General features: G+C 38.8%; 1 protein-coding gene across 1 annotated transcript in view; it reads right to left on the reverse strand.

Moving 5' to 3' along the window:
* The window catches only part of GXYLT1 (glucoside xylosyltransferase 1), a 31,679-nt gene extending 12,758 nt beyond the window's left edge, over positions 1-18,921 (reverse strand). The window contains exons 1-6 of the mRNA XM_014529530.1: positions 18,883-18,921; positions 18,669-18,769; positions 17,245-17,337; positions 7,406-7,577; positions 5,065-5,190; positions 2,955-3,206 (exon numbers count right to left, since the gene is read on the reverse strand). Of these exons, the coding sequence (XP_014385016.1) occupies positions 2,955-3,206; positions 5,065-5,190; positions 7,406-7,577; positions 17,245-17,337; positions 18,669-18,769; positions 18,883-18,921 (783 nt within the window). The remainder of the gene's footprint in view (positions 1-2,954; positions 3,207-5,064; positions 5,191-7,405; positions 7,578-17,244; positions 17,338-18,668; positions 18,770-18,882) is intronic.
* Positions 18,922-26,652: the final 7,731 nt, after the last annotated feature.

Genomic DNA, 26,652 nt, shown 5'->3' on the forward strand with positions numbered 1-26,652 from the left:
GCCTGGCTGCCGGCCGCCATTTTGGCTGTCAGTTAATTTGCATATCTCCCTGATTAGCCAATGGGAAGGGTAGCGGTCGTACGCCAATTACCATGTTTCTCTTTTATTAGTGTAGATTATCGTATTATTTTCCATATGAACAAGTATATACCTAGTTTTACCAACCTCATAGTTTTAATTTACTAAATTTAGCAAAACTACTACCAAAATGCACATGTATTATATTAAGATCAATTACTTTCCCTTTTAGAATTATGTATGCTTTTGAAAATACATAGGCTCATTACCATTATCAGTCTACCTTATAATATAAAACTGACAGGTGGCTATTCATATTATATTCCAGCAATGCTAGAAAATGAAACTCATCAATTCCCCAAAATTAGTTACTCCAAATTAGTTACTTCAGAATCTCTGAAAAGTTCTATCCCTTTTGGTAAGATGTTCATTGATATTCTGTTCTCATAAGGTGTGTGTGTGTGTGTGGTGTGTGTGTGTGTGTGAGAGAGAGAGAGAGAGAGAGAGAGAGTCAGTCCCGGTCACATACATCTCTCAAATATGTAAAAACCACTATCATGTCTACCTCATAGTAAGTGTTCTCTTTTCATGTGGGTAAGAACTATGGGATAGCATTCACAGATCTGTATGAAACAGTTTGAAAAGTTATTACAAATAATTCAGAGCTCTAAAATTTAAGACCTGTGCCAGGAAAAATCAAAGTAAAGTTTGCTACAGATATAGCCTGAAAAGCAACCTGGAAAACAAAGACAGATTATAAAAAAGGAATTAAAGACTCAATAAATTTTGTAGAAGCATCCAGCAATCACAAATGTAATAATATTTGAAAACAAAGCAAATTTGTATTGTCCTCACTGAGCAAGAGTAGGGTTGTTTAGAACATAGAGACAGAAGATATGAAGCAAACTGTACCGACTAAATTAATGTACAATGCCTCATATTTTTCTTCATTAAATAATCATTAATACACAAAAGAAAGCTAAAGTTTGAAAGTTTAGAAATTACTTCAACTTCCATATCTACATCTCCAGCTGGTTTAGAACATGCCACAGACAAAAATAAAAGAAGAATGGGAGAAACTGTTAAAGTATTTAAGAATGACATTTAAATAAGTAAAAAATAATCATAGATTTGAACTATATAGCTATATTTTGAAAATTTTAAAAAACTGAATAATGGTGTTACACTAAATTATCTCTAAGGTTCTTTGCAACACTAGCTTTCTCATAATTCTGTGAATTTCAAGTGAAGGGTTACTGAGAAGTCACATTATTCCTTAGCAGATAATCTTAGAGCACCATCTTCTGGTATAATATTACCATGCATAGAAAAGGAAGAAAACTCATAGTTTGACATCTTATTTAGAAAAATTTTTGGTATGTGAAATTTTAAAACTCAAGATATATTAACAAATTGGGTAACTAAAGAAAGATGTTCACTTTTAAGCAAGAACACAGGTCACACCAGCCTCATTCGTTCATTCAATTGTGAGAGACAAAGGTAAAATGAAATCAAGATTTCAGAAAGGTTCAGAAAATGGAAAAACTTTATTTAAAAAAAACACAAACACCTAGATTTACTAGATCTACAGAATGATGGGTATGAACTGTGTGTCCTAAGACTGAAATGTCAGGATGTGGGGGGAGGGTGGCTACAAGCATCACTGCTGCCTATACCCAAAGTAAGAGGGAGGTTTAAATCAGCCACGTAGAAAGGAGTATTAAATAATGATGTAAATTCTGTTCCACCAGAAGCCATAAGAAAAAGATCTGACAAATATATGTATAAAACATACATATATACTCATATCAGATATGACTTAATATCTCTTAATGTTTATTTCTGTCCTAACTAGATGTAAAGGGATAAACAGTAAGTCTATATGGGTGTTACAGAGGTCATTGTTTTAGCTGACATTTAAGTGCTTACTTGGTGGCATACTCTGTACACTTACTATGTGTTAGCCACTGTTCTAACTAATTTCATCCTCAAAAAAGCCTATGACATAGGTACTGTGTGACCTTGCCATCCTCATTTCACAGCTGAAGAAACTAAACCCCATAGATATTCAAAACTTACCCAAGGTTCTAGCGTTTGAACCAAGCCAGCAGGCACCAGAGTCTTAAGCTCATAACTGCAACTCTGTGTTCCCCCAAGACATCTCACACTTTAAATTCAAGTATTCTACAGCTGCACAACTACAGAATGACTGCTGCTGCCTGGAGTAACAACCTAAGAAGGTGATGTTTGCTACAGTGCGTTAGTTCACTTCATTGTAATGCCATCTCGTTTGAGCAATCCTATATAATGAAAGCCTAATATGCTAAGTGTCTGGTTGTCCGGTCGTCCGTTCAACCAATCAAAGCGTAATATGCTAATGACATGCTAAGGCTGCTCAACCACTCACTATGATGTGCACTGACCACCAGGGGGCAGACAGTCGACTGGTCAACCAGTCACTATGACATGCACTGATCACCAGGGGGCAGATGCTCCAACCAGTAGGTTAGCTTGCTGCTGGGGTCTGGCTGATCAGGACTGAGCAAGATGAGCCTGACACACCCTGGAGCCCTCCCACAGTCTCTCACTGACTGGCCAACCCCCCGCGTCCCTCCCTGGCCCCGATCCTGCACCAGTGGGGTCCCTCAGCCTGGCCTGAGCCCTCTTGCAATCCAGGACCCCTCAGGGGATGTTGGAGAGCCGGTTTCGGCCTGATCCCGCAGGTCAGACCGAGGGACCGCACTGGTGCATGAATTCATGCACTGAGCCTCTAGTGCTCTAATAAACAGAATACTAAGAACACGCCTTTCTTCAAATATTTTAGACAAATGGAAATATTCTGAATAGTTCAATCTAGTTTTTAACAAAGCAAAATTAAATCAGAAACCAAACACTTCAGAGGGAAAATAACCAACTACCTATTATCAGGGACTTACCTTGAAATACTTCCTTCTTATTCTAGTCATGTTCATCAACATAACTCCAGAGTTTACTCCAGTTTTTCCATAGTATGGATGTCTGGCAAAGCGATTATACCATCCTATTCGAGGCTCTTCATGTTCTGGTGCCATTGCAGCAATTTGTGTGGAATTAAATTTCTTGAGTAAAGACCAAATGTCATCAACGGGCCGTAAAAAAAGGATATCAGTGTCGACATACAATAGTGAGTCAACTTCTTTCAGGATTAACTATAAGGAGAGATATTGGAATCATTAACTATAATTCTATTTATTTAGTGTAAAACATAAAAGAAGTACTTAAGAGATAAGCAAATTTACAAGAACTTTTAGAGCAATTTTTCCTCGATCAGTCATTTTTTGCAACAGCATGTTAAAGATACTATGCTAATCTTTATATTAACTTTTAGAGAAGAAACAGTATAAAAACAAATCAGAACACTCTAACAATAAGAATAAAATAAAAGCATATGCTCAGAGATTAGGGAGAAATCTTAATTAAAGAACATTAATTTAGGTGAATTTCTATCTCAAATCTTAATTTCTTGAGATAAATATAGAAATAAACCAATATAAAGATATGAATTTGTTCCCTTGGCCTGTAACACTAATGGCTGGCACCTTTACATCATTTTGGTCTCAACTAGGAAACTGTAGAGCCAAAATTGAAACCCAGACCACTTAGCTTAAGTTCATGCTCTTATTTCTGTGCTTATTATCCCCCAACAAATCAAAGAAAATGTGCACTCACTTAGTAAGAGTAAAGACAAGACTTGTCTTGCAAGACATATCGGCTATGTTGCTACTTTCTGAGAGATGTTAAATCTCCAACCTATCTTCTACAGGGAGTTCCAAAGGCAATTTTTGTTTTTTTATTTCTGCCTTACCCATGAACTTTAGAATCTGACTCCTGCAAATTTAAATTTATTGCCTATCCAGTGTATCAGTAAAACTCGATAATCAGGTTAAGCTAAACCTTTTTAGATAAGAAGATAAATGAAAATAAGAGCTTTATCTTCATTCTGCTCCTTTTCAAAGATGCTACCTCCTCCTAGAGCTAAGGTTAAGCAATTACCTTAATGAGCAGCTAGAAGGCTGAAAACACTGAATTCCCCCCACCAGCTGGTTTAATATCAGGCTGAAAAAAATATGATGGTAGACTGGAGTGCCTGAATAAAGCCCCCAATTAGAAGAGTATGTGTACATGTGTCTGTAGGTTTGTCTGTCTCCCTGTTGTGGGGACAAAAATGAGGACAACTGGTTTTATATCAACATTCTGCTTCTGTACCACGATACAATGTGCATTTACAGATTACTGGATTGTTGCAGACTAGGAAGACTGCATAAAACTCCAAGTTCACTGCCAACTGGAAATCAGACATAAGGTTAAATAATAACCACATCAGTATTTTTGGTGGAAGAAGTTGGCAGAGCTTACATTAGTTCTTTTCATCCATTTCAAAGGAAGAGAAACTCAGTAAAAAAAAGTTTATCACTTAGAAAAATAAAGCATCAATCTTTTAAAATCTGAATATTTTAGATTATAAAAACTATAATCAAGGTTTATCGCCAGACAACATTACCAAAAAACAGCCCCACTGAATAAATGGTTCCCATCTCCCTTTGAGTTCACATGCCTTAAATTGTCTTTGTGTTAAAATATTAGTTAGAAAAGATAAATTGACTTGGTATAAGACAAAAGTGGTTACTTAATGATGCAATCTACTTCTTTTCCCAAATAATAATGAAGTCTGCAACTTGAAGGTGATACTACCACTGCATTTCTGCTGGCAACAGATGACCTTGATTTCTTCTTAGAGATAAAAGTTTATAGCACTGAATAAATTAAAATGCAAGAAATAGTGTTTCAATATAAATTATTTGCAGTTTTTATTTTAACAGAGGTTTTTATTGTAGCTCTTATTCTATGGAAATGTTTTCTATTCCTTGTTTTTGTTCAAAGAAAAAGTCATACTGTGTTTGTGTGTGTGTGTTTAATGATTTAAATGCAACTCTTCAGTAACTCATGTGTGTAAAAGCAAGAGTCAAAAAACAAACAAACAAACAAAACACTGGGGAGAAAACTTACTGGCAAGAACAATCTCTGGGAAGCACATGGTTTAAAGAGCTTTTTCCACTCCACTGCATTCTCACTCGGAAAACTTATTGGGTATAATGAATAATTAAATGTTTGTAAAAATGACCAGCTGTCGAGCTGAAAAATATAAAAAAAAGAACTGTTTAATTTTGTTTCACTTTCAATTTTCTCTGTAAGATCATATAACAGATTATTTTTTTAAATTAAAAATTAAGATATTACACATTTTATGTTGGACACAGTTAAGACAAAGTCAGAGTCTTCTTTCTCACCATTTTTTTTTCATTCAGAATTTTAAAGTCATAATAATATGCTAGAGAGACTCCACCATAAAGATCTGAGGCACAACAAAAGTTATAAGGAAATCAATCACAAAACCAGAAAGTTAAAAGAGCCTTGTAAATTGTTGATCTCCTTCAACTTTACCTGATATATAAATCTTCTCCATCCCTAATCAAATTAAACTGAGAAAAATGAAGCACTAATTTTATTGCATCATTTCCTATTATATCATACTAGTGGCCCGGTGCACAAAATTCATGCACATTAAAAGGGAATTAATTAGAGAAAATATTGTAATACTGTTATTTGCCCTTTCTCTATAATAGAAGTGTCAGAGATGAAAGAAAATTAGTAAAATATATACGAAAATCTTCCTCCTGTCAGAGTCTGGGGCACACCAGGGGACCCAGAGTCAAGTCCCCACCCACCCACACAGGGGGCGTGGCCTGAGGTCCCCCTTCAAACCCCACCAGGTGGGGGGCATGGCCTCAGGTCCCCCGTCAAGCCCCGCTGGGCTGGGGACGCAGCCTCAGGTCCCCTGTCAAGCCCCGCCAGGCAGGGGGTGCAGCCTCAGGTCCCCCTTCAAGCCCCACTGGGCCGGGGGCACGGCCTCAGGTCCCCCAACCTGGTGCTGGTGTGGGGGGTGCAGCCTGAGGTCCCACAGCCCGGCGCCAGGGCTGGGGGCACAACCTGAGGTCCCCCTTCAAGCCCAGCCCGGCAGGGGCGTGGCCTGAGGTCCCCCAGCAAGCCCCGCTGGGCCAGGGGCACGGCCTCAGGTCCCCCGCCCCAGCGCCACACAAGCTCAGGTCCCTGCTGATCGCTCATTACGGGAACCCCGCCTCCACTGTGGGCACAGCCATCTTGTGTTATGGGAATCCCCGCCTCCACTGTGGGCGCAGCGATCTTGTGTTACGGAAATCCCCGCCTCCACTGTGGGCGCAGCCATCTTGTGATGGTGTGACAGAGTGAGGGTCAATTTGCATATTGCCTCTTTGTTATATAGGATAATATGTTTACAAAGTCAGACCAATATGAAACTAATCCTATATAATGAAAGCCTAATATGCAAATCGACCGAACAGCGGAATGACCGGTGGAACAACCAGTTGCTATAACACGCACTGACCGGGGGCAGACACTCAATGCAGGAGCTTCCCCCAGCCCGCAGGCCCCAGGCCAGCCAAGGTGGGTGCCAGTGGGGGCTCCCCAATCACCCCACCAGTCACTCCACAGATCGGCCCTGATTGCCGGCCAGGCCTAGGAACCCTACCCATGCACGAATTTCATGCACCAGGCCTCTAGTTAGAAAATATTTGTGTATTTATGTGCTTTTAATATGCATAGATATTCCTGATAATAAAATGTTCTGATAAATACATATCCAATGCCAACTTCTAAAAAGAAGATTGCAAAAGGCAAAAAAGACCTAAAAATCTATAATGAACACTTTTACTCTTTAGCATCCTTAATGCATTGCAAGACACTGTATTGTTTCAAATTCTGCTTAAGTATTACCTGTCACTGTTGCTTCAAAAGAATTGTTGACTCAAATTTCCTACATTTACAATTTATAAGGAGGGGGTTCTAAGTAGTTTATGTAACAAGCTAAAAATGTTCTTTTTGAATGATGACTGTGTTCAAGTAATTTTTTTTTTTAAATCCTCACCCAAAGATATGTTTAATTGATTTTAGAGAGACGAAGGGAGAGAGACAGAAACATCAATCTGTTGCTTCCTTTACATGCCCCAAGCGGGACGTGCAATCTCAACGTGAGAAATGGTTGCTGCTTTAAAGCAGGGGTGTGGAACGTCCGGCCCTTGGGCCATATAAATCCCACGAAATCATTTGGTCTGGCCCTGCCAAGGCATTAGGAGTGAGTTAATTAAATGTCTGACCAAATATAGCAGGCTAATTTTAAAGGTAATAATTTTGCATGGCCCACGAATGATGTTATAAATATCCAAATGGGCCTGGGAAGAAAAAAAGGCTCCCCACCAAGCAATACATCAGTAAATATTTAACTCCATAGACTTAAGTCTCAAATACTTACTATGCCTTTGAAACTATCATGTAGTTGATCTTCAGCAAAAATATGGAACTGAAGAGGTTTGATGCTGAAAATGATCGCTGACTTCAACATGGTTATAGTTTCTTCCAGTCGTTCACCACAGGCAACCACAGCTAGGTGCATCCTCTCAACGGGCTGTACTTTCGGATCATATCTAATAGAAAAGAAAACCACATTTTCAAACAGTTTTAGTATAAAGTTAATATATTAACATGGCATTTTGACCATGTTCAAAAACTGAAGTACAAAACTTCTATTTAAAAGGCAAAGAAACATCAAATTACAATAGAGTAGAATGTTGAATCAATCATACAGTTCTATACCCTCAACCAGCCTTTCTTGGCCAACATTCCTCACTAGGAACCATAAAATATTAAAACACACACACACAACTACTTACTTTCTCAAGTCTCCCAAGAGTGGTATATAATTAAAACCATTCTAGACGCACACGAGAGAAGTTAATTCATTACTCACACTGAATGCATTAGCGCATTTGGGCTTAATTCTCTCAAGGAACCTCCCCAATTGAGAAGGGGAGCATCAATTTTTAAAGCTTTTTTATTTTAAAAAATCAAAAACACACATAAAAGTAGAGAGAATACACAGAAGTTCCCCATGTGCCCATCTCCCAGCTGCAACAATTATCCATCCAACATTATTATTTCATCTAAAAACCCTTGCCCACGCCCCCTTTCACTAACCAATGGATCATTTTGAAGGAAACACAGAAATTCACCCATAAATATTTCAATATTATATCCAATATTCACCCATGTGACTACAAGAAGTTTTCTTCACCTAACTTTTGTCACTGACATACATACCTTCAGTCCCCTTTACCAAGTAATCAGTGAGTAGCGAAAATTTCTGAGGTGGTCTAAAACATACAAGTCAAACTCTAGACTGCATCTTGGAAGGTAAGACTCCCTAAGCCCCAGTTATTGGCCTAGGCCAGTGGTCGGCAAACTCATTAGTCAACAGAGCCAAATATCAACAGTACAACGATTGAAATTTCTTTTGAGAGCCAAATTTTTTAAACTTAAACTATATAGGTAGGTACACTGTTATTAACTTAATTAGGGTACTCCTAAGGCTTAGGAAGAGCCACACTCAAGGGGCCAAAGAGCCGCATGTGGCTCGTGAGCCGCAGTTTGCCGACCACTGGCCTAGGCTATGTTAGGCCCCACTACTTCTAACACAGAGCAGCAGTCAACAGCACCAGGCCTATTTCAACCCTCTTGCACCTTTATAACCTACCAGTACCTAAAGAACAGAACTAATTACATGTGACTGTATTGTTATTAAATAAAATAACAAACTTATAAAATAAAAATCCCATCTGTAATTATGACGTAAAACAATCTTTTTGGAACTGACAGCTAAAGTAATGTAAAAATGGAAGATAACAGAAGACAAAACTAGTAACACATTAAAGTATTGTAACGTACAAACAATCCACACTAAAAATGTACAAATTTGACTTTTTGCTGACACAGATCATTTCTGGAAAGTGTGTAAAGACTTAGAAATTCTAATATTTAACATTACCAGTTGTATGTATACATAACTGAGATTTGCAATAGCAGGGATGAGAAATTAATTATTTCTCTTAAATTTACAAGCTAAAATTACTGTAGTTATATTCTTTAGCATAAGACTTTGGAATCCTGGAATATTCACCCACATGTTAGAGTGGTCCCAGACTGTTTTCTGAGGAAATACTTGATCTTGCTCATGGATAATTAGTCCCTCAACCAACTAGGCTATTAAAAAACAGAAAATCATATTAAATAACTTTAAATACAAGCAACTGACTATACAAAACATACTTGGAGAAGTTACATATAAAATGGTGTTCTTGCAAGATTTTTACTATTCCAGAAGCAGCAGTGATATTCTTCAGCAAATTCATACATCTTAATGTTAAAATGATAATAAACATTTAGAATTTTTCATTGTAGTAGTATAGAAAATTAAGTCTGAGTCCTGTTTTTGCTGTGATCTATCCCTTCCTACTAACAAGCCTGTTTTGCTAAAGGCCTGGAGGTATTTAAACCAGCAGCTGAAACTGCTGCTTTTCTGGTCTAACTGGGTTCTTTGGGCCTGAAAATGGGTTCATTGCTCTTACATTGGGATATCTCACATACACAATTACTGGTAACTGGCTGTCAGCCTTTATGCAGAAGAGCAGAAAGCTCTTCAGCCAAATTACTTGTCTCCTAGAAAACTCAGGGACCATTTCCTTCCCTGGGCCCTCTACTGGGAGGCTGAAACTTAGACTCCTCAATGCCGCGATAACTCGCCTTTTGTTCAGGCTAATGGGCCAATTATTCTATAGATGGATATGCTTTCTTTAAGAGAAAAAAAAATAACCTTCCCCAGATAATTTATAAAGTTAACTGTTACTTAAATGGTGTTAAATGGAGAAGTTACATATAAAATGGTATTCTTGCAAGAATTATTTTTACTATTCCAGAAGCAGTGGTGATATTCTTCATCAAAGTATTAAGATCATCATTAAATTAAAACATAGTATTAGGTACAGACTTTGCTTTTAATATTTAGATTGATCTGCCAGGAATGGATTTAATGAATGGTTTGAGGTGGGGACAGTCACGTAATTTTGCACATGGCTATCCCACTGTGCAAGCACCAGCTGTTAGTTACCAGTTTATCCTTTCCCACCCACCTGGCCTGCCTGGCCACTTCTTTCACATACTGGTGTTAGCATGAGCTTAAATCTTTTTAAAGCACTGTTCTTTCCCATGGACAGCAACAGAAAGCAGCAGTACCTCCTCCCTTGTCTGCATTCTCTATCTGCCCCCACTTTTCTGTTGAGCCCCCCGGTTTGTAATATTAAACCCTAGCAGAGGGAAGACTAGGTATCTATGCTTTCTATACCTATAATAAGGGGGTGGGTGGGAACCTCGTTCATCTCAAGGCACGATGACACAATAAAAGACAAAGCAGAGAAGACATACAACAATTTCACAGAGTTCTAATTATCTAATCTTTCCAGCAAATGCCTCCAGACCCCACTTCTCATGATGGTATAAAGGCCCTCATTAAAGCACCAAGACTTGAGAATCTATAATGGGTTCTGATTGCTTAATTGGCCCTAACTAGATCCTGCCCCAAAGCTAAAAGCCAAGAGATTTTTAAAGTAAGCCGTAATAGTCATGTGTTGCACAGAATTCTCTACATACAGAGACAAGAAGTATAGCAAACCTTTTTAAGAAAAATAAGTTAAATGTTCAAGAAAAAAATAATCCCTCTAAAATCAGTCCCAGGGACTCCTCCTCCCAGGCATTTTAGCAAGGCTTAGTCACACTGCCAACACTCCTTCCACCAATTTCTATGGAAAGAGTACCATCAAATTGCATTTGCTTTTCTGTTGAGTCCTTTGTTAGCGAAAGCATTATATACAGTACAGACTCAACACCTAAACTGTGACAAGACAAAACATCCTTTAACATGTCTCTGTCCACCACCATGTCCCTAGACCCCAAGGACAGGAAATAATTCCAAGTGGAAGAAATCTAACGTAAGCTTCTACTCTATAGGAAGGGGAAACTAAAACCACCTAGAAGTAACAGGGAAACAGCCATTCAAGTAATTTTGGTGACAACTGAATGGCGTAATCTTATCAGGCTCTGTGAAAGTATGCTATACAGTGTAACTAAGAAAAAAAGACCCTATGGATTAAAGAAATATTATCCAAAAGGACATTTTTAAGTCAAACCTATTTTCCACAGATATGTGATTAGAAGAAAGTCTTCAGATAATTCAAAGATAACACTTGAGGGTTCCCAAGGCTAAATTTGGCATAAACTGAGCATGAATAGGAATTATGAGAGTGATGCATAACACATTAGATTTAAAAAATGAATCCATGAGTCTACAATGACACCAATGAAAAGGGATAAGGGGGAGGTAGAACTCTTTAAAGATGAATGCCAACCAATAAATGTAGAAAGAATAACAGAATTATGAAAATCACTAGTTTGCAATCACCATTTTAATAGACTAGAGGCGTGGTGCACGGATTTGTGCATGGGTGGGGTCCCTCAGCCTGGCCTGCACCCTCTCGCAATCCAGGACCCTGAGGGATGTAGCAGTGCTGAAGCAGCAGGCAGCTGGGGAGGAACCCCAGCCGGGGGCGGGCGCAGCTCCACTGCCGCTCATCCCAGCCCCGCCTCTCCTACTGCCGCTGCCACACCTGCACTCACCAGCCCTGAGCCCAGCTTCTGGCTGAGTGGAGCAGAACTCCCACTGTGGGAGCCCCCTGACCACCAGGGGGCAGCTCCTGCATTGAGTGTCTGCCCCCTGGTGGTCAGTGCACGTCACAGCAACCAGTCGACTGGTCGTTCCGGTCATTCAGTTGTAACGGTCACTTAGGTTTTTATATATATAGATAGATGATTTGAACAAGAATAGCCAATGGATGTTAAAACCACATATCAAAGTATTATCCCCACACATTACAAAGGGGATAAAGATACTTTTACAAGTTTAGAAATGTAATATCACCACCTTAATTACATGATCAAACTTAACCAATAATGTTATTTAAACTTATGACCTCATAGGCCTCCTGAGAGCAGGCCCAAAGAGGAGCACAGTATCTATTATGAGTATTCCTGCCAAAAATCCTGAAACCAATCATGAGGAGACAGACAAATCTAAATAAAGGGATATTCTACAAAACAAAACACAATACAAATATCAAATCATGAAGGATACCATCACTGCCCAAATGGCTGAGATACTACTATTCTAGAGGGAAGGAGACTTTTAAAGAAATCTAACAACTGAATGCAATATATAACTCTTGAGTGGATCCTGAATGAGGGAGGAAAGACATAAAGTTCATTAACAGAAAAATAAAGAAATATTAATATGAATATATAGTCTGTCAGTGTTAAGCAACCTGAAGTAACAATTTTATTATGCTTATACTGGAGAATGTCCTTGTTCTTAGGAGCTGCAAGCTGAACACATGTAACTAGGTGGGTGTAACAAGGGCTGCAGCTGTCTCTCAAATGGTTCAGCCAAAAAAAAAAAAAAAAAGCTGGTAAAACATAATGTTAATTAATAATAGATAAATAGCTAGGTGAAGGGTATGTAGTGTGCTTGCTATACTGTTCTTATAACCTTTGAGGATTTGAAACTAATGGAAGTAAAATGCTGAGAGGGGGAAATCAGAAAAAAATACTATTTAAAGAATATTTTACATGTTTTAGCAATTAATACTTATATTTAATATAGAATTAAAAAAATAAAATCAATAAACTATTCTTTAAAATTTTTTTAATTCTATATTAAATATAAGTATTAATTGCTAAAACATAATTTAAAACAACCTATTAAAAAATAAAATTACCTGTAAATATATAGTTCTTAAAATGAACATGTGACCATTCAAGAGAAGACAGATAACATTAAATTCACCTATACCCATAGACTCCATGAACTGAAAATTGATTCCCACCATAAAGAGAAAGATTAAGTATTTTAAAAATTCAACTCTTAGAAAAATTAGTATATTAAAACAATATTTATAATAATACTAAAATTAAGAGATTGCATAATGAAAAGATAACTAAAAATTAAAAATGAAATAAATTAGGAAGATATTTGTGATCCATGCAAAAGCAGAATATATAATTCTATTTCATAAAATAAGCATTAAAAATTCAATAGGTAAAATATCAATACATAAAAAATTTAAAAGCTAAATAAATATGGAAATATATTCAACAAATAATCAACAAAATATAAATCAGAAACAAGTCATCATTTTACCTTATTATATGGTAAAATTATAACTCCCAATAATGCGCTTAAGGTTATGGAGACACCGGTAGATTCACACAATCCTGGTGCACACTTAAATCCATATAATTTTTAGAACATAATATAATAATTCATTCTTTGTAATGAATATGTGAACTCCTTTCATATGCCAGACATTGGGGACAAGCAGGAAAGCCACAATCCTTACCTCACACAAATTTACAACCTTGGTGAAAAGACAGACTTTTAAAAGATTTAATCAGAAATAATGGTAACTGCTTAAAATAGAAAAAAGTTGAGATTGCTCAAGAAGCTTACTACACAAACATGTAGGCTAGTCTGAAAGTGCTGAGGAAAATCATTAGTTATTTACTGGTTGCCAAGCACCAGTAAAAAAAAAATCAATAAACTATTCTTTAAAAAAATAAATAAAAATTTTACATTAAATATAAGTATTAATTGCTAAAACATAATTTACATGATGAATACAATGTGCCATCTATCTGTAAAGTCAACAGTCTACAAGTTGATTCAGAACCACAACCGATGAAATAGGTAAAATAATACAGAAGATACAAAGAAGGCAGGAGCAGTGGCAGGGAAGGGAGATCACACTGGCTGGATAAGAAGCGATGAGCATGACAGATAAGGCAACAGGAAGGAAGAGGCCGGCAGGAGCAACTGAGAAAGGAAAAGGGTAGAAGTGTCACTGCGGACTGACAGGTGAAAGTCAGTTGTAAACCAAGATTCAATAGCTGGATAAGAAGTGATGAGCCTGGTAGATAAGGCAACAGGAAGGAGGAGGCCGTCAGGAGCAACTGTGAAAGGAGACCAGTAGAAGAGTCTTGTGGACTGACAGGTGAAAGTCAGTCGTAAACCAAGATACAATCTACAGATGAGGGAAAGTGGGAGGAGCTAGACCACGAGTTCAGGTCTGAACAAGAGTGTCTGAGGCATCTGAATCAGCAAGGTAAAATAACCAACATGCAGCTGGAAATACAGTTGTGGAGCTCAGAAAAGAGATCTGGACTAGAGACACCAGTTAAACAGATTATCCTCAGTGGGGAAAGGAAAGAGCAGAGTTCTAAGGAACTTCGATGTTTATGAGTTGGGAATAGAGAAAGGAGTTCAGATCAAAGAGCTGAGGACACTGGTCTCCAGAGCCATAGGCTGGTAGAGCTGAAAGAAAGAGGAAGTGGTCACCAGTGTCAAATGGACAAGAAAGTGAGATGAGGCCCAGAACAGTACAGAGGCAGGGGTGACGACTTCAATGAGAGGCAGGCGCCGCTCATAGTGGACTGAGGTGTGAAGGATGGGTTGGTTGGTTGGTTGGTTGGTAGAAGTAAGCCAGTAGACACTCGTAAGATGTTTGCTGGTAACGGGAAAGAGAGTAAATAAAAGACAATTTTCTTTTTTATGTTATTTTATGTTCATTGTATAATAAATTGGGAGAAAATAATCCTCCCAGATAAACTTTGATCAAAGTAAAATTATATAAAGAACTAGAGGCCCGATGCACGAAAATTCGTGCAGAGTAGGCCTTCCTTCCCCCCGCTGCCAGCACCAGCTTCCCTCTGGAACCCGGGACCCGGACTGCTTCCCTCTGGCCACCGGCAGGCACCCAGGACCCAAGCTGGCTTCCCTCAGGTCACCCGCAGGCACCCAGGACCCGGGCGGGCTTCCCTCTGGCCCCGGCTTCATCAGGAAGGACGTCCGGAAGATGCCCAGTCTAATTAGCATGTTACCCTTTTATTATTATAGATAGATTCAAATTGGCAAAGCAGGGACAGGCCTGGGACGAAGAAAATGGTGCCAGCTAAGTCCCCACTGGTGCCAGGCAAAATCTGAGACCTAAGGGGACAGTAAAAGGGAATTTCAAAGAAGCTTTACCTCTTTGAAGTAAGGAGGTGGGGCAGACAAGACAGCCTCGTGGAGTCAGGGAAAAGGGGGTATTATTTAGAACAAATACTGAAATGGAGGGAGTGATGTGGCTATTTTATGGCATTTTGGCTTGGCTGTGTGTTTGAAGAGAATGAGTTAAGTGTGAGGGATCCTAAGTTCTAAGTAAGAAACAAAATGGTTACAGACATATAGTATGGATTCAATATTACAAGTAAAAAGTATAACAGAGAAATGTAACTTTTAAAACCTCAAATTCAGGAGAGTAACAAGCACAAGGGTTTACATTATATATTCATTCACATGTAATTCCTTCCAGGGACTGGAGAAGCCAAAGCAAAAGGAATAATAATAACCAGAGGCTCTGGGATTCAGACCAGGTCCACTTCCCTGGGCTACTCTTGCAGTTGAGAAGGAAGATTATTCCTCATGCCTTATGATTATAACTTACAAAAGAGTCTGGGTTGTATAGATCAGAGTATATGGAAGTTTTGAAACTTACCAAGCTTCTAGAGCAGGGGTGGGCAAACTTTTTTACTCGAGGGCCACAATGGGTTCTTAAACTGGACCAGAGGACCGGAACAAAAGCATGGATGGAGTGTTTGTGTGAACTAATATAAATTCAAAGTAAACATCATTACATAAAAGGGTACGGTCTTTTTTTTTTTTTTTAGTTTTATTCATTTCAAACAGGCCGGATCCGGCCCGCGGGCCGTAGTTTGCCCACGGCTGTTCTAGAGTGAGGAATTTATGGCACAAGGCTGAAAACAGCAAGGTGGCGCTTGTCGAGGCTCTATTTATTTAGCAGACTTTTATAAGAATGAAAAATATGGAGCCCCAATTCTCCAAAATTATGATCAAGCTGAAGGGTGAGATTAACTTTCAAAAGGATAAGATCATTTTTAAAAGTTTGAATAATCTGATTTGACTCATCCATATTAGAATTTCAATCTTTCCATAGCAATGAGATATAATTAAAATATCTGATTTCAACGATTTCCTCCCAGTAGTTCATGAAACACATAATGTATTGGGAATATAAGAATTTTAAAATACATACTATTACATATTAAAAATGTGCATTAGTTCTTCCCACCTAGACTACTTCACCTCCTGTCCTTGCGCCTATTCATCGTGCAGCAGCTCCCTCCAGGAAGCCTTCCCTGATGCCTTAAGGTGATCCCACCTGATGACTCACCTGTTTCTCCCATCATCATAGCTATTTATAATACATCACCCTCTGCAATCTCAGGTTTACTAGCTCCAGTCAGAATGCAAGCTCCAGAAGGATGAAGCCACATTAACTAGACTCACAGTCTGGTTCTCAGCACGTAGCACTGTGCCTGGCAAACTGAATGAGTAAAATTTAATGACTCACAAGACACAGTAAAAGTAGGTGACTCTCAAATTTTACCTTTGGGAAGAGCATTTCAGGCTACCGCCTCTCTCTCCCCTGTCACTATCTCAGGGAGAGAGGCTGATGTCTCATTCAATACTTGCTTCTTTCATTGAAAGTTAGGGCAAGAAAGGGACCAGAGAGGTCAGCCAATCCAGTGCCTTCCTGATGCAGAGAAGTGAACAAGGCCAAACTATTCAGGAATTTAAGAGATCAATAAACAATGCCATATCATTTGCTCCTTCATTAAACCCTGATCTTTATCCTCCCACTCCCCAATATTCAATCTCTGCTAATAACCAAAATAATCCTTGCCCAGGTGTCCCCATCCACTTACAAAACGTTTGTTTAGTATACCAACTTAAATTAAATAAATGTCACGTATATGTATATATCTCTGTAAATATCAGTGGAAGTCTATCTTAAACCACCTATTTATCACTTGTTACCTAAAATTAAATCATAAATTCTAAGAACAATGGTTTATTTATCATAATAACATCTAAAAATATTAGAGCATCTTATATGCATTATGTACTAAAAAAACAGCGATAACTACAAAGTAGGGGGAAAAAACACAGAAAAACTAGAAAATAAATCATTTACTTGTATGATAATATATTACAGGGAAAAAAACATTTTTATATCCTATTTATTATCAAAAATGTATCTACTATCTAATCTTACCTACACTGACTGATCTGCCAATTAAATATTAAGTGCCTACCTAAAAGCCGCTTCCCAAAAGCAGTTCATTCCACAAACATCAGAGGGCAGCATCCAATAGGGATTCCAGTAACACAGAGAGAAATCTTTACACCTAACAGGGTAAGACAGAAATAGAGTCCTAAGTGAGTATTTTAGTTTAAAACTAACAAGAAATTTACCCCAACACATAACTTACTATTCTATTTTACAGCAATAAAACTGCAAATCCAATTTTGCAAATTCAATATTGCTACAGTAATTTGAGGGTTTTTGAAAATTGATTTCTCCATTACTTAGGGTACCATTATTGTAAATAGAACTTTAAAACCTTAGGGTGGAATATACAACAGATTGGAAACCAGTTTCCTAGTCAGGAACTCTCCTAATATATTAAAATCCCCTCCTTAGATGACACAGAAAATACAAGAGTACATCTAAAACCTTCCTTCTGCCCTGGGTGGTTTTGCTCAGTGATTGGAGCATCAGCCCGTGGAACAAAGGGTCTGGGGTTCTATTCCCAGTCAAAGGCATGTACCTCGGTTGCAGGAGTGTAAAAGGCAACCATCTCTCTCACATCTATGTTTCTCTTCCCCCTCCCCCGACCTCTCTCTAAAATAATCAGTGGAAAGAATATCCTCCGATGAGGATTAATTAAGAAAATAAAATTAAAATTTCCTTCATGAACTACACATATTCCCCTTAGAATAAAATCCATTTTAGCCAAACAAAATATTTGCTTATCCTGAAGCAAAATTAAAATGCCACAAATGCTGATGAAAGGCAAGAGGAACTTTAAATGTTTTCAAATTAATCCTCAATCAAAGCTTCTTGTATGGTGTTTCAAATTGAAAAAATATGAAATCATGGCTGTTTCATTATCTACATTATGTCAGGTTTGCTATATTATACACACTAAAATGGAGGCTTGAATGTGTTCTTTCTCCTTCGATTGCAGGCTGGAGCAAAAAACAAAAAAATGCTTCATGTTACAAAAAGTATGTTTTTCACTGTTACTCCTTTTCAAAACAGTCTAGTTTGAAATCACTACAGTGGAGGCCTGGGTATTATTTAACCAAGTATGACCTCAGGGTGAGGTGCTAAGCCAGGTCCCCTCATATCCCATCACCCTGAAGCTTTGTTTTCTCTCCACGGATTCAATGATAAGTTACTGTTCTTACAAGGAAAGGTCTATGTAATTTCAGATTCGAAAAGATCTCTGATCATATCTCTCACTAGTGCCAATGCCTCACACCAGACCTATTAAATCAATCTCCAAGAACAGGGTCCGGCATTGGTGGCTTTTAAAATGCTGCCTAAGTAATTCTGTACACTACTGCATAAAACTACAGTCTAAATTTTAAAATCAATGGGAAAAAGTTACATTGCAATCTGATTTTCCTTTAAAGGAACCCCTTTTCAAACATAACATAAAATGTTACATACCTTAATGTAGGTGGTTGATAAATCAGAAAAAAAGGAACTGTGTGCAGACCAGTAAAACATACAAGTTGATCAGGAAACTTATGTTTGTCCCTTCTCTGACATGGTTATGAGTTTAAGACTTGCATTTCATACTAGAGACACAGGCTCAGTAGTGGTGGTAAGAGTTCTTTTCAGATTCAAGTGTTTTCACATCCCTTTAAGCCTCACAACAAACCTGTTCAAACAGATATCTCCATCCTTCAGATTCAGACATTATCACGGTTTTCTTTCAACAAATCCACAATTCATTGATAATCAATCCTAAAGTGCACCTTTGTTCCAGGAAGGAAATAACTAATCTGGTTATTCCATCTCTCCATGTCAAAACTTACAACAGTAGAAAATGGACAATAAACTCTCAAAGAAAATTACTCCCTAATTAAATTTTTCTATAAAAGTTATTGCTTAAAATTACGTAATAATACCATTTTTTTGCTTCAACTTACAATCCTCAATCACTCAGCCCTAGGCAACCACAAATCTATTTTCTGTCTCCATAGATTTTGCCTGTTACTGGCATTTCACATAAACGGAATCATATAATATGTGAGTCTGATTTCATTTACTGGCATAATATTTTCAAGGTTCACCCAGTGTAGCATTTATCAGTACACTCCATTCCTTTTTATAGCCAAACAATATTCCATTTTATGGATGGATATACACATTTTGTTTATCTATTTATCAGGTTATAGACATTTGGGCTGTTTCCCAATTTTTTACTATTATATATAATGCTGTTATGACTATTCATGCAGTTTTTCTGTGAGCACATGTTTGCAATTCTCTTGAGTGTACACTTAAAAGTGGACTTGCCAGCTCAGTAATCACTGTCAAGATGAAGCTACAGGTAAAAAAGTTAAGTTTTAGGTAAGTTTCTTGACTATAACTTAATATCAGAAAACACAGTTAATAGAGGATGGTTTTCTGCCTTTCTTTAATGGGAATATAAAACATAAGCACTAGTGAGTACACATGCTTTTTTTTTTTAATGATAAAACACTGAGGTGCTGCTGGCAAAAGGTGGCATAATTTAAAGTGTCTTACCTCCCAAATTTACATTCTCTTATGAAAAATTGATTTTAAAAATTAAGATACAGAGTAGAAACTCATTACATACAGTAATTGTTACTATAAGCAATAAATTAAGAAAAGCACTTGTAGCTTCAGGCCAAAAAAAATACTAATAAAGCTTAAAAATACTGGAAAATAAAGGTAGTTATCCAAGTTCTGGTTATTAATTGCTTTTTCTTTTATTCCTTAAAGCTATTAGAAATGGATACTAGATATATAACATTCAAAAGATAGTAATTCTATTAAATACTTTTAATGGAGCAAAACTGTAAGCTAAGCTAAGTGGGTATGTCTTCAGTAAACAGTGATATAAAAAAATCAGACAAGTCCATAAATGCAGTATTTTCACTGTGAATCAAATTGAAATAAAACTTTTCTGTGGCTCATCCTCAACTTTCTTATGGCTTAAAGTTTCTAGCTCTAGATGGCTTGTCCAAAAGCAAACTGATCAGTGGTAGCACAAAGGATCTGCGTCCTCATTGTGTGATTACATGAATTAACATCTGTAATAAAATTACACAAAATTGCACATACAAATGAGTGCATGTAAAACTGGTGATACCTAAAAACTGAAGTATGGGTTGTTCAATGTCAAATTTTGGGGTTATAATATTACATTATATTGATACATACATATTCCAGATATAGTAGTATATAAGGTTTTATGTATATATAGAGGTATGCAACATTTTACTGCTGAGGGAAAATGAGTGAACATGGGGTAACTCAGCCACTTCCTGTGGACTTACACATCAAAGGTTTAAAAAAATAAAGCTGGCCAAAAATAAAATTCCCCAAAATTTCAGTACTTGAAAAATGTTACAAAAATTGAGACATTTCATGCTGTAGATTAAAGTGAACATTTAACACAATGCTCACCAGAATATCAGTTATCAAACTTAAAGTTTTCTTTAAAAACCTAAATCTGATCGTGGAAAGTCTTCTATACTTTTTAATTAGACTGAAAAAAAGCTTTTCTTCTTATCAAAATGTCTATGAGGCTTTAGTGAAAACCATGCACAACTTACAGAGTCAGGGATAAGTTCAGGCATATCCAGCATGAGAATGTGGAAGCTTGAATGAGGTGCCACAAGCCAACAGTGCAACTGCAAGGCACGGATCAACTGTGGTAAAGGAGCCCATGCCCATGAGACTGACACAGCACCATTCTTTGAAGATCAGAGCCTGGGTCACTCATCTTCAACTAAAACTTGTCTCCAGACAACTTCAATTAATTTCTAGCTTCTTTTTTCCTAAGTCTCTAATTTCATGAATACTCAGCAAGTGGGAAAAGGACTGCTTACATATAAATGGCACTAAACAATATTAATCTCTCTATATATAAAAGCCTAAGCGACCATTCGACCATTTGACTGGTAGCTATGATGCGCACTGACCACCAGGGGGCAGACGCTCAACGCACAGGCATGGAAACATGGAACAGACTGATGAATCTCAGAGGGAAGAGGGAAGGGAGAAGGGGGGAGGGAGAAGGGGGAAGGGCAGGAAGAGATTAACCAAAGATCTTATATGCATACTAGAGGCCCGGTGCACAGATTCCGTGCACCACTGGGGTCCCTCGGCCTGGACTGCGGGGATCGGGCTGAAACTGGCAATCCAACATCCCCCAAGGGGTCCGGGATTATGAGAGGGTGCAGGCCAGGCCAAGGGACCCCACCAGTGCATGATGCACCAGTCCTCTAGTATTAGATAACCATTTCTAAAATAAGTTAGCATCACATTGTACCCCCTCCCTGGGAAAAAAAATGCTGGATTAAAGATTTAAATGTAAAAAAGTTTGGGAGGGGGGGCACCCTCTTGTTAGAAATGACAAAAGTAAAAACAATAAAGGAGAAAAACTGTCTATCTGAATATATAAGACTTTTAAGCTCCACATGGTATACAAACTGAAAAAAAATTAATTTAACATGGGGGGGGAAGTACACTCAACAGGTATGGCTGATAATAATCTTAGTGTTTTAAAATAGGATTTCTAAATCAAAAGTATACATTTCTCATTAGCCTAATCACTTTCCCCTGCAAAAGCACAGAACAATATTTTAATTAATTAATTAATTATTAGCCAGGTTTGTGCTAAACACTTTACACCTTTTAATTAATTAATTATTAGCCAGGTTTCTGCTAAACACTTTGCACCTATGTGAAATATGATCTTCAATGCACAAAAATTACAAGGTGCAGAGAAGTGCTTTTATACAAGTTGTCTCTACATTAACAAAGTGGAGAATTATAGTCAATATTACTGTAATAAGTATGTATGGTGCCAGGAGGGTAAGAGACTTATCAGGGCATCACTTTGTAAATTATGTGTCTAACCACTATGCTGTACACCCGAAATCAATCTTAAAAAAAATATTGAATGTCAGCTATAATTGAAAAAAAAAAAACTTTTCTAAAGCAGAGATTAAGGTGACTTTAGTAATTCAACCTTCTTCATTTGTCACTTCCCCAACTCCTCTCTTCTTAAAAAATAACTTTTACCTCTAACTGATGAGGAAATGTGTTCAAGGTTAACACAGCCTGTAAATGACAAAGCTGAAATATGTGTCTCCAAAACCCTTATACTTGCCACTCTAAATTCTCCATGAAACCTACTAGTGTTCCCAGGACGAGCAGAAATAACAAATCGATGGCCTATCCAGATCTGAAAATCAGTCACACTAAGGGCATGGACAGTCCAGGAATGGTATCACTGAAATGCTTCGTGTTTGTTGATTCCCTATGGCCAATATGCTATATAGTCACAACAGGGTGAGATCTTGAAAATCACTGTCAAGATTCACCAGTGAAATTTGAGAATTTAATCACCCTGAGTAGCTAAAGTTGCAAAATGGCACATAACTCCTTCACCGAAGCACTGAGGCCTGGCTATAGTATCTGCTTTCGGTTTAATAACTTAATACAGTTTGTCCCATACTGAATAGCTTAAGAGTTTCTCTAGGAGGAAGAACCACTGCCCACCCACCATTCTTCCCCTCCTCTGAGGCACCCACCACTCCTCTCCAACACCAAACATGGGATTCTCTCCACCACAGGGATGTGCAAGCAACACGAAGCCAGACCATCAGAGGTCCCCATTCCAGGCATCACTGAGTGGTCCACGGTGGACATGTGATGAAAGCAAGAGCAATGAGTGCCTTTCCCTAGAATTTTCTACTTGAGATTAGAGAAGAAACACTGCAAGGAGCACTCCATGAACAAGGCCTGTCTACAGTGGAAGAGAATGAGAGTCCCCAGTCCTTGAGGTCCCTGAAGATGCCTGGGCATTTTTCCTTCAGTATTGTTCCTTCCAGCAACCCACATAAGCCTATAAATATCTATTTTTGCTTAAGTGAGTTTTATTGGATTTTAATCACTGACAACTCAGAATCCTGACTACTACAAATTAAGTAAGGTGAGTATCCTATATAATAAAAGCCTAACATGCAAATCGACCAAAGGGCGAAACAACCGGTGGAACGACCGGTCAATATGACGTGCACTGACCACCAGGGAGTCATGCTCAATGCAGGAGCTGCTCCCAGCCCGCAGGCCCCAGGCCAGCCAAGGCAGGTGCCAGCAGGGGCCCCCGATTGCCCTGTTGGTCACCCCACAGAGGGAGGTGACCAGCAGCGGCAGGGAGCAGGGCTGGCCAGTGAGCAAGTGGCAGCGGGGCCAGCCAACGAGCGGATGGCACCGCCTCCCGATCACATCCAAGGTGGGTGCCAGCAGGGTCCCCTCCTCCCCCGCCCGTCACCCTGCAGAGGGAGGCAACCAGCGGCAGCGGTGGGGGATGGGGCCGGCGAGTGGGCAGCACCAGGCCGGCCAAGGTGGGTGCCAGCGGGAGCCCCCAATCGCCCTGCTGGTCACCCCACAGATTGACCCTGATCACCAGCCAGGCCTAGGGATCCTATCTGTGCATGAATTTCGTGCACGGGGCCTCTAGTTATCTACGTATTACAGGTGAGAAAACTGAAGCAGAGAGGTGGCCACAGTTTCTCAGCAAACAGAGCCAGAATGAGAGCACAGGCTTCTCTGACTCTAAGACCTTTGCATTTTCTAAATACCAAAATAATGGATTCAAATGGAATGCACTAATCAATAACAGATTTCACTAACAAACTGTTCTATCATTTTCGTTTTCACTCTGAGTACTTGGTAAGACCTTTCCAAGTATTCTGTTGTCATGGAATTTCGTGCAACCAATATTTTCTATAAGAGTTGACCAATGGACCCTGCTGGGTATAAAACTAGATCCCATGTATTAAACAAAAGAAAGAAATGATGGACTTCATCTTTCAAGTAAGAGAGCCTCAAAAAAGGTAAGAATACAATGATAATCAAGTCCTACAGAAAAAGGGAAGATTATGTTTGCCTCATAGCCCCTTTCTCCACTGATGAAACACTACAGACTAGATTCTTATCACAGCAGCTTCATAGAAAGAGCACTTCTAGAGCAATCAAAGGATATATAATTTTTAATCCTGGTCCAATCCAAAGATCGATGCCCTATGAACCTTGGTCAAATGATTTAAACACAGGAAGAGAGGTGACGGATGCCTACTCCATGTCCTACAGTAGTCAAAGAAGTTGCCTGAAGTCTATGAGAAATCTAAAAAGATGTTGTAAGTGATAATATCTAAAGAGTCCTGATGTCTTAGCAATTTTTCTGACCTTAATCAAAGCATAGGGTAAAAACATGACAACACAGCTTTCCCACCTTGTCCCTCTGCCCAAACTTCTTATGCATGAACATGTGGTGGAATGTCTTTCATCAGTTTTACAAAGACTTTAGTTCTTTTTAGTTACACCTTTAGTTTTAAGGTAGATGTTTGCCCCATTTAAAATGAGGAGTTATGCTGCTCAGGGGACCTGTAATGTCCAGCTTTTGGATTGACTCTACTCTGACACATCAAAATTAAAATTTCAGTGATGGTTCTATAAAATAAAAATTTATTAAAATGGAGGTGCTTATTTTCTAAATGGCAAATAAAGGCACTGTGTTAAAATTAGCTGATCACGCCCTAGCTGGCGTGGCTCAGTGGATAGAGCGTTGGCCTGCGGACTGAAGGGTCCCGGGTTCGATTCCAGCCAAGGGCACATGCCTGGGTTGCGGGCTTGATCCCCAGTGGGGGTGTGCAGGAGGCAGCCAATCAATGATTCTCTCTCATCACTGATGTTTCTATCTCTCTCTCCCTCCTTCTCCCTTCCTCTCTGAAATCAATAAAGAAATATATTTTTTTTAAAAATTAGCTGATCAAGCAAATACAATTTATAAAAATCTGCCACAAAATAAAGTATACGGGAGACAAAGCACTGAAAATGAATGTCACTCTATCGAAGTGAAATGCTAATACCATCGTATTATTTCACTCAGTGGTTTGATTAAAATGTTGCTTCTACATAATTCTAGCAAATACCAAAATAATTTCGTTTCCACAATTTACAATGCTTCACAGTCACATAAACGTCTGCTTTGCACGAGTATTTTTCATGACCTCATCCTCGGCTTCAAGTCACTGCCTCTCCCAAGACAGATAACTTGAGCTGACAAACCTGGCTCTGGAAGTGGTTCTGCTTTTATGAATAGAGTGCTCATGTCCTAGGAATTCGCCAGACTGTAATCAAATCAGAGGGCAAAAATAGGACCACTTCCATGCTCCTCTGCCCAAACGCCCCTTTCATTTGGGGAATGGTCATCAACTCTCCAAAGAAGGCTCAACAGCCCAGTCTCGCGGTGCCCGCTCCTCCTTCCAATCCCACACTTTGGATATGAAAGCAGCCTTTGCCTCTCCCGAAGGGAACAGAGGCTCTGGTCGCTCCGAGAGGTGCCCACAGGTAGGAGTCTGTCCTCGAGGAAGTGGAAACGCTCGGATTCTGTTGAGCATTCATCACGCGTTGCACTCTTTTCTCCACTTACATCGCAAGCCGACTCCAACTCGGGCAGCGATTTGTGAAAACCCACCTAAACCATTCTGCTGCTTTTTAAATGCCAATTTTTAAAGATCTCTCTCTCTACCCCATCTCACAAAAGGCGTGGGCATGTTAAGCATCGCTCATCTTCTTTAACTTTCTGTAAGTTTCAGAACAGATTGTTTCCTAAGGAAAAATCCAATCAGCCTAAAGGCTCTGTCCAGATTTAACTAACCGACTCGTCATGACAAATTTAAACGTTAACACACAAAAATTAGACTCCCCATTCAGGAGGGGGTGAAAAAACAACAACACAAACAAACAATTGAACTAGGGCGCCAGCCTGATGCTTAAGATCTCACACCTGGGGCGCGATTTGTGAAAACCCACCTAAACCATTCTGCTGCTTTTTAAATGCCAATTTTTAAAGATCTCTCTCTACCCCATCTCACAAAAGGCGTGGGCATGTTAAGCATCGCTCATCTTCTTTAACTTTCTGTAAGTTTCAGAACAGATTGTTTCCTAAGGAAAAATCCAATCAGCCTAAAGGCTCTGTCCAGATTTAACTAACCGACTCGTCATGACAAATTTAAACGTTAACACACAAAAATTAGACTCCCCATTCAGGAGGGGGTGAAAAAACAACAACACAAACAAACAATTGAACTAGGGCGCCAGCCTGATGCTTAAGATCTCAACCTGAACTCCATGGAAACAAGAGGGAATGCCGACTCGTCCTACAGCAGGAAGGCTTTTGTGAGGCACCTCTGATTTTCACAGAACCCTTTTTAAAACGCCAACTGCCAATTAAAGTTGAAAATTAATTTCTTCTACATTCAAGAGCGCAGAAGGAATGGGTCGAAGGCAAACACCAAAGTGTGGGGCGCGCTCAGGCCGGAGCGGCGCCGGGCACCCCCCGAGGTGGAGGGAAAAGGGGGGAAAAGGGGGTCGGAGACCG

The sequence above is a fragment of the Myotis brandtii genome, unplaced genomic scaffold, assembly GCF_000412655.1.
Source record: "Myotis brandtii unplaced genomic scaffold, ASM41265v1 scaffold686, whole genome shotgun sequence".
NCBI classification, from domain to species: domain Eukaryota; kingdom Metazoa; phylum Chordata; class Mammalia; order Chiroptera; family Vespertilionidae; genus Myotis; species Myotis brandtii.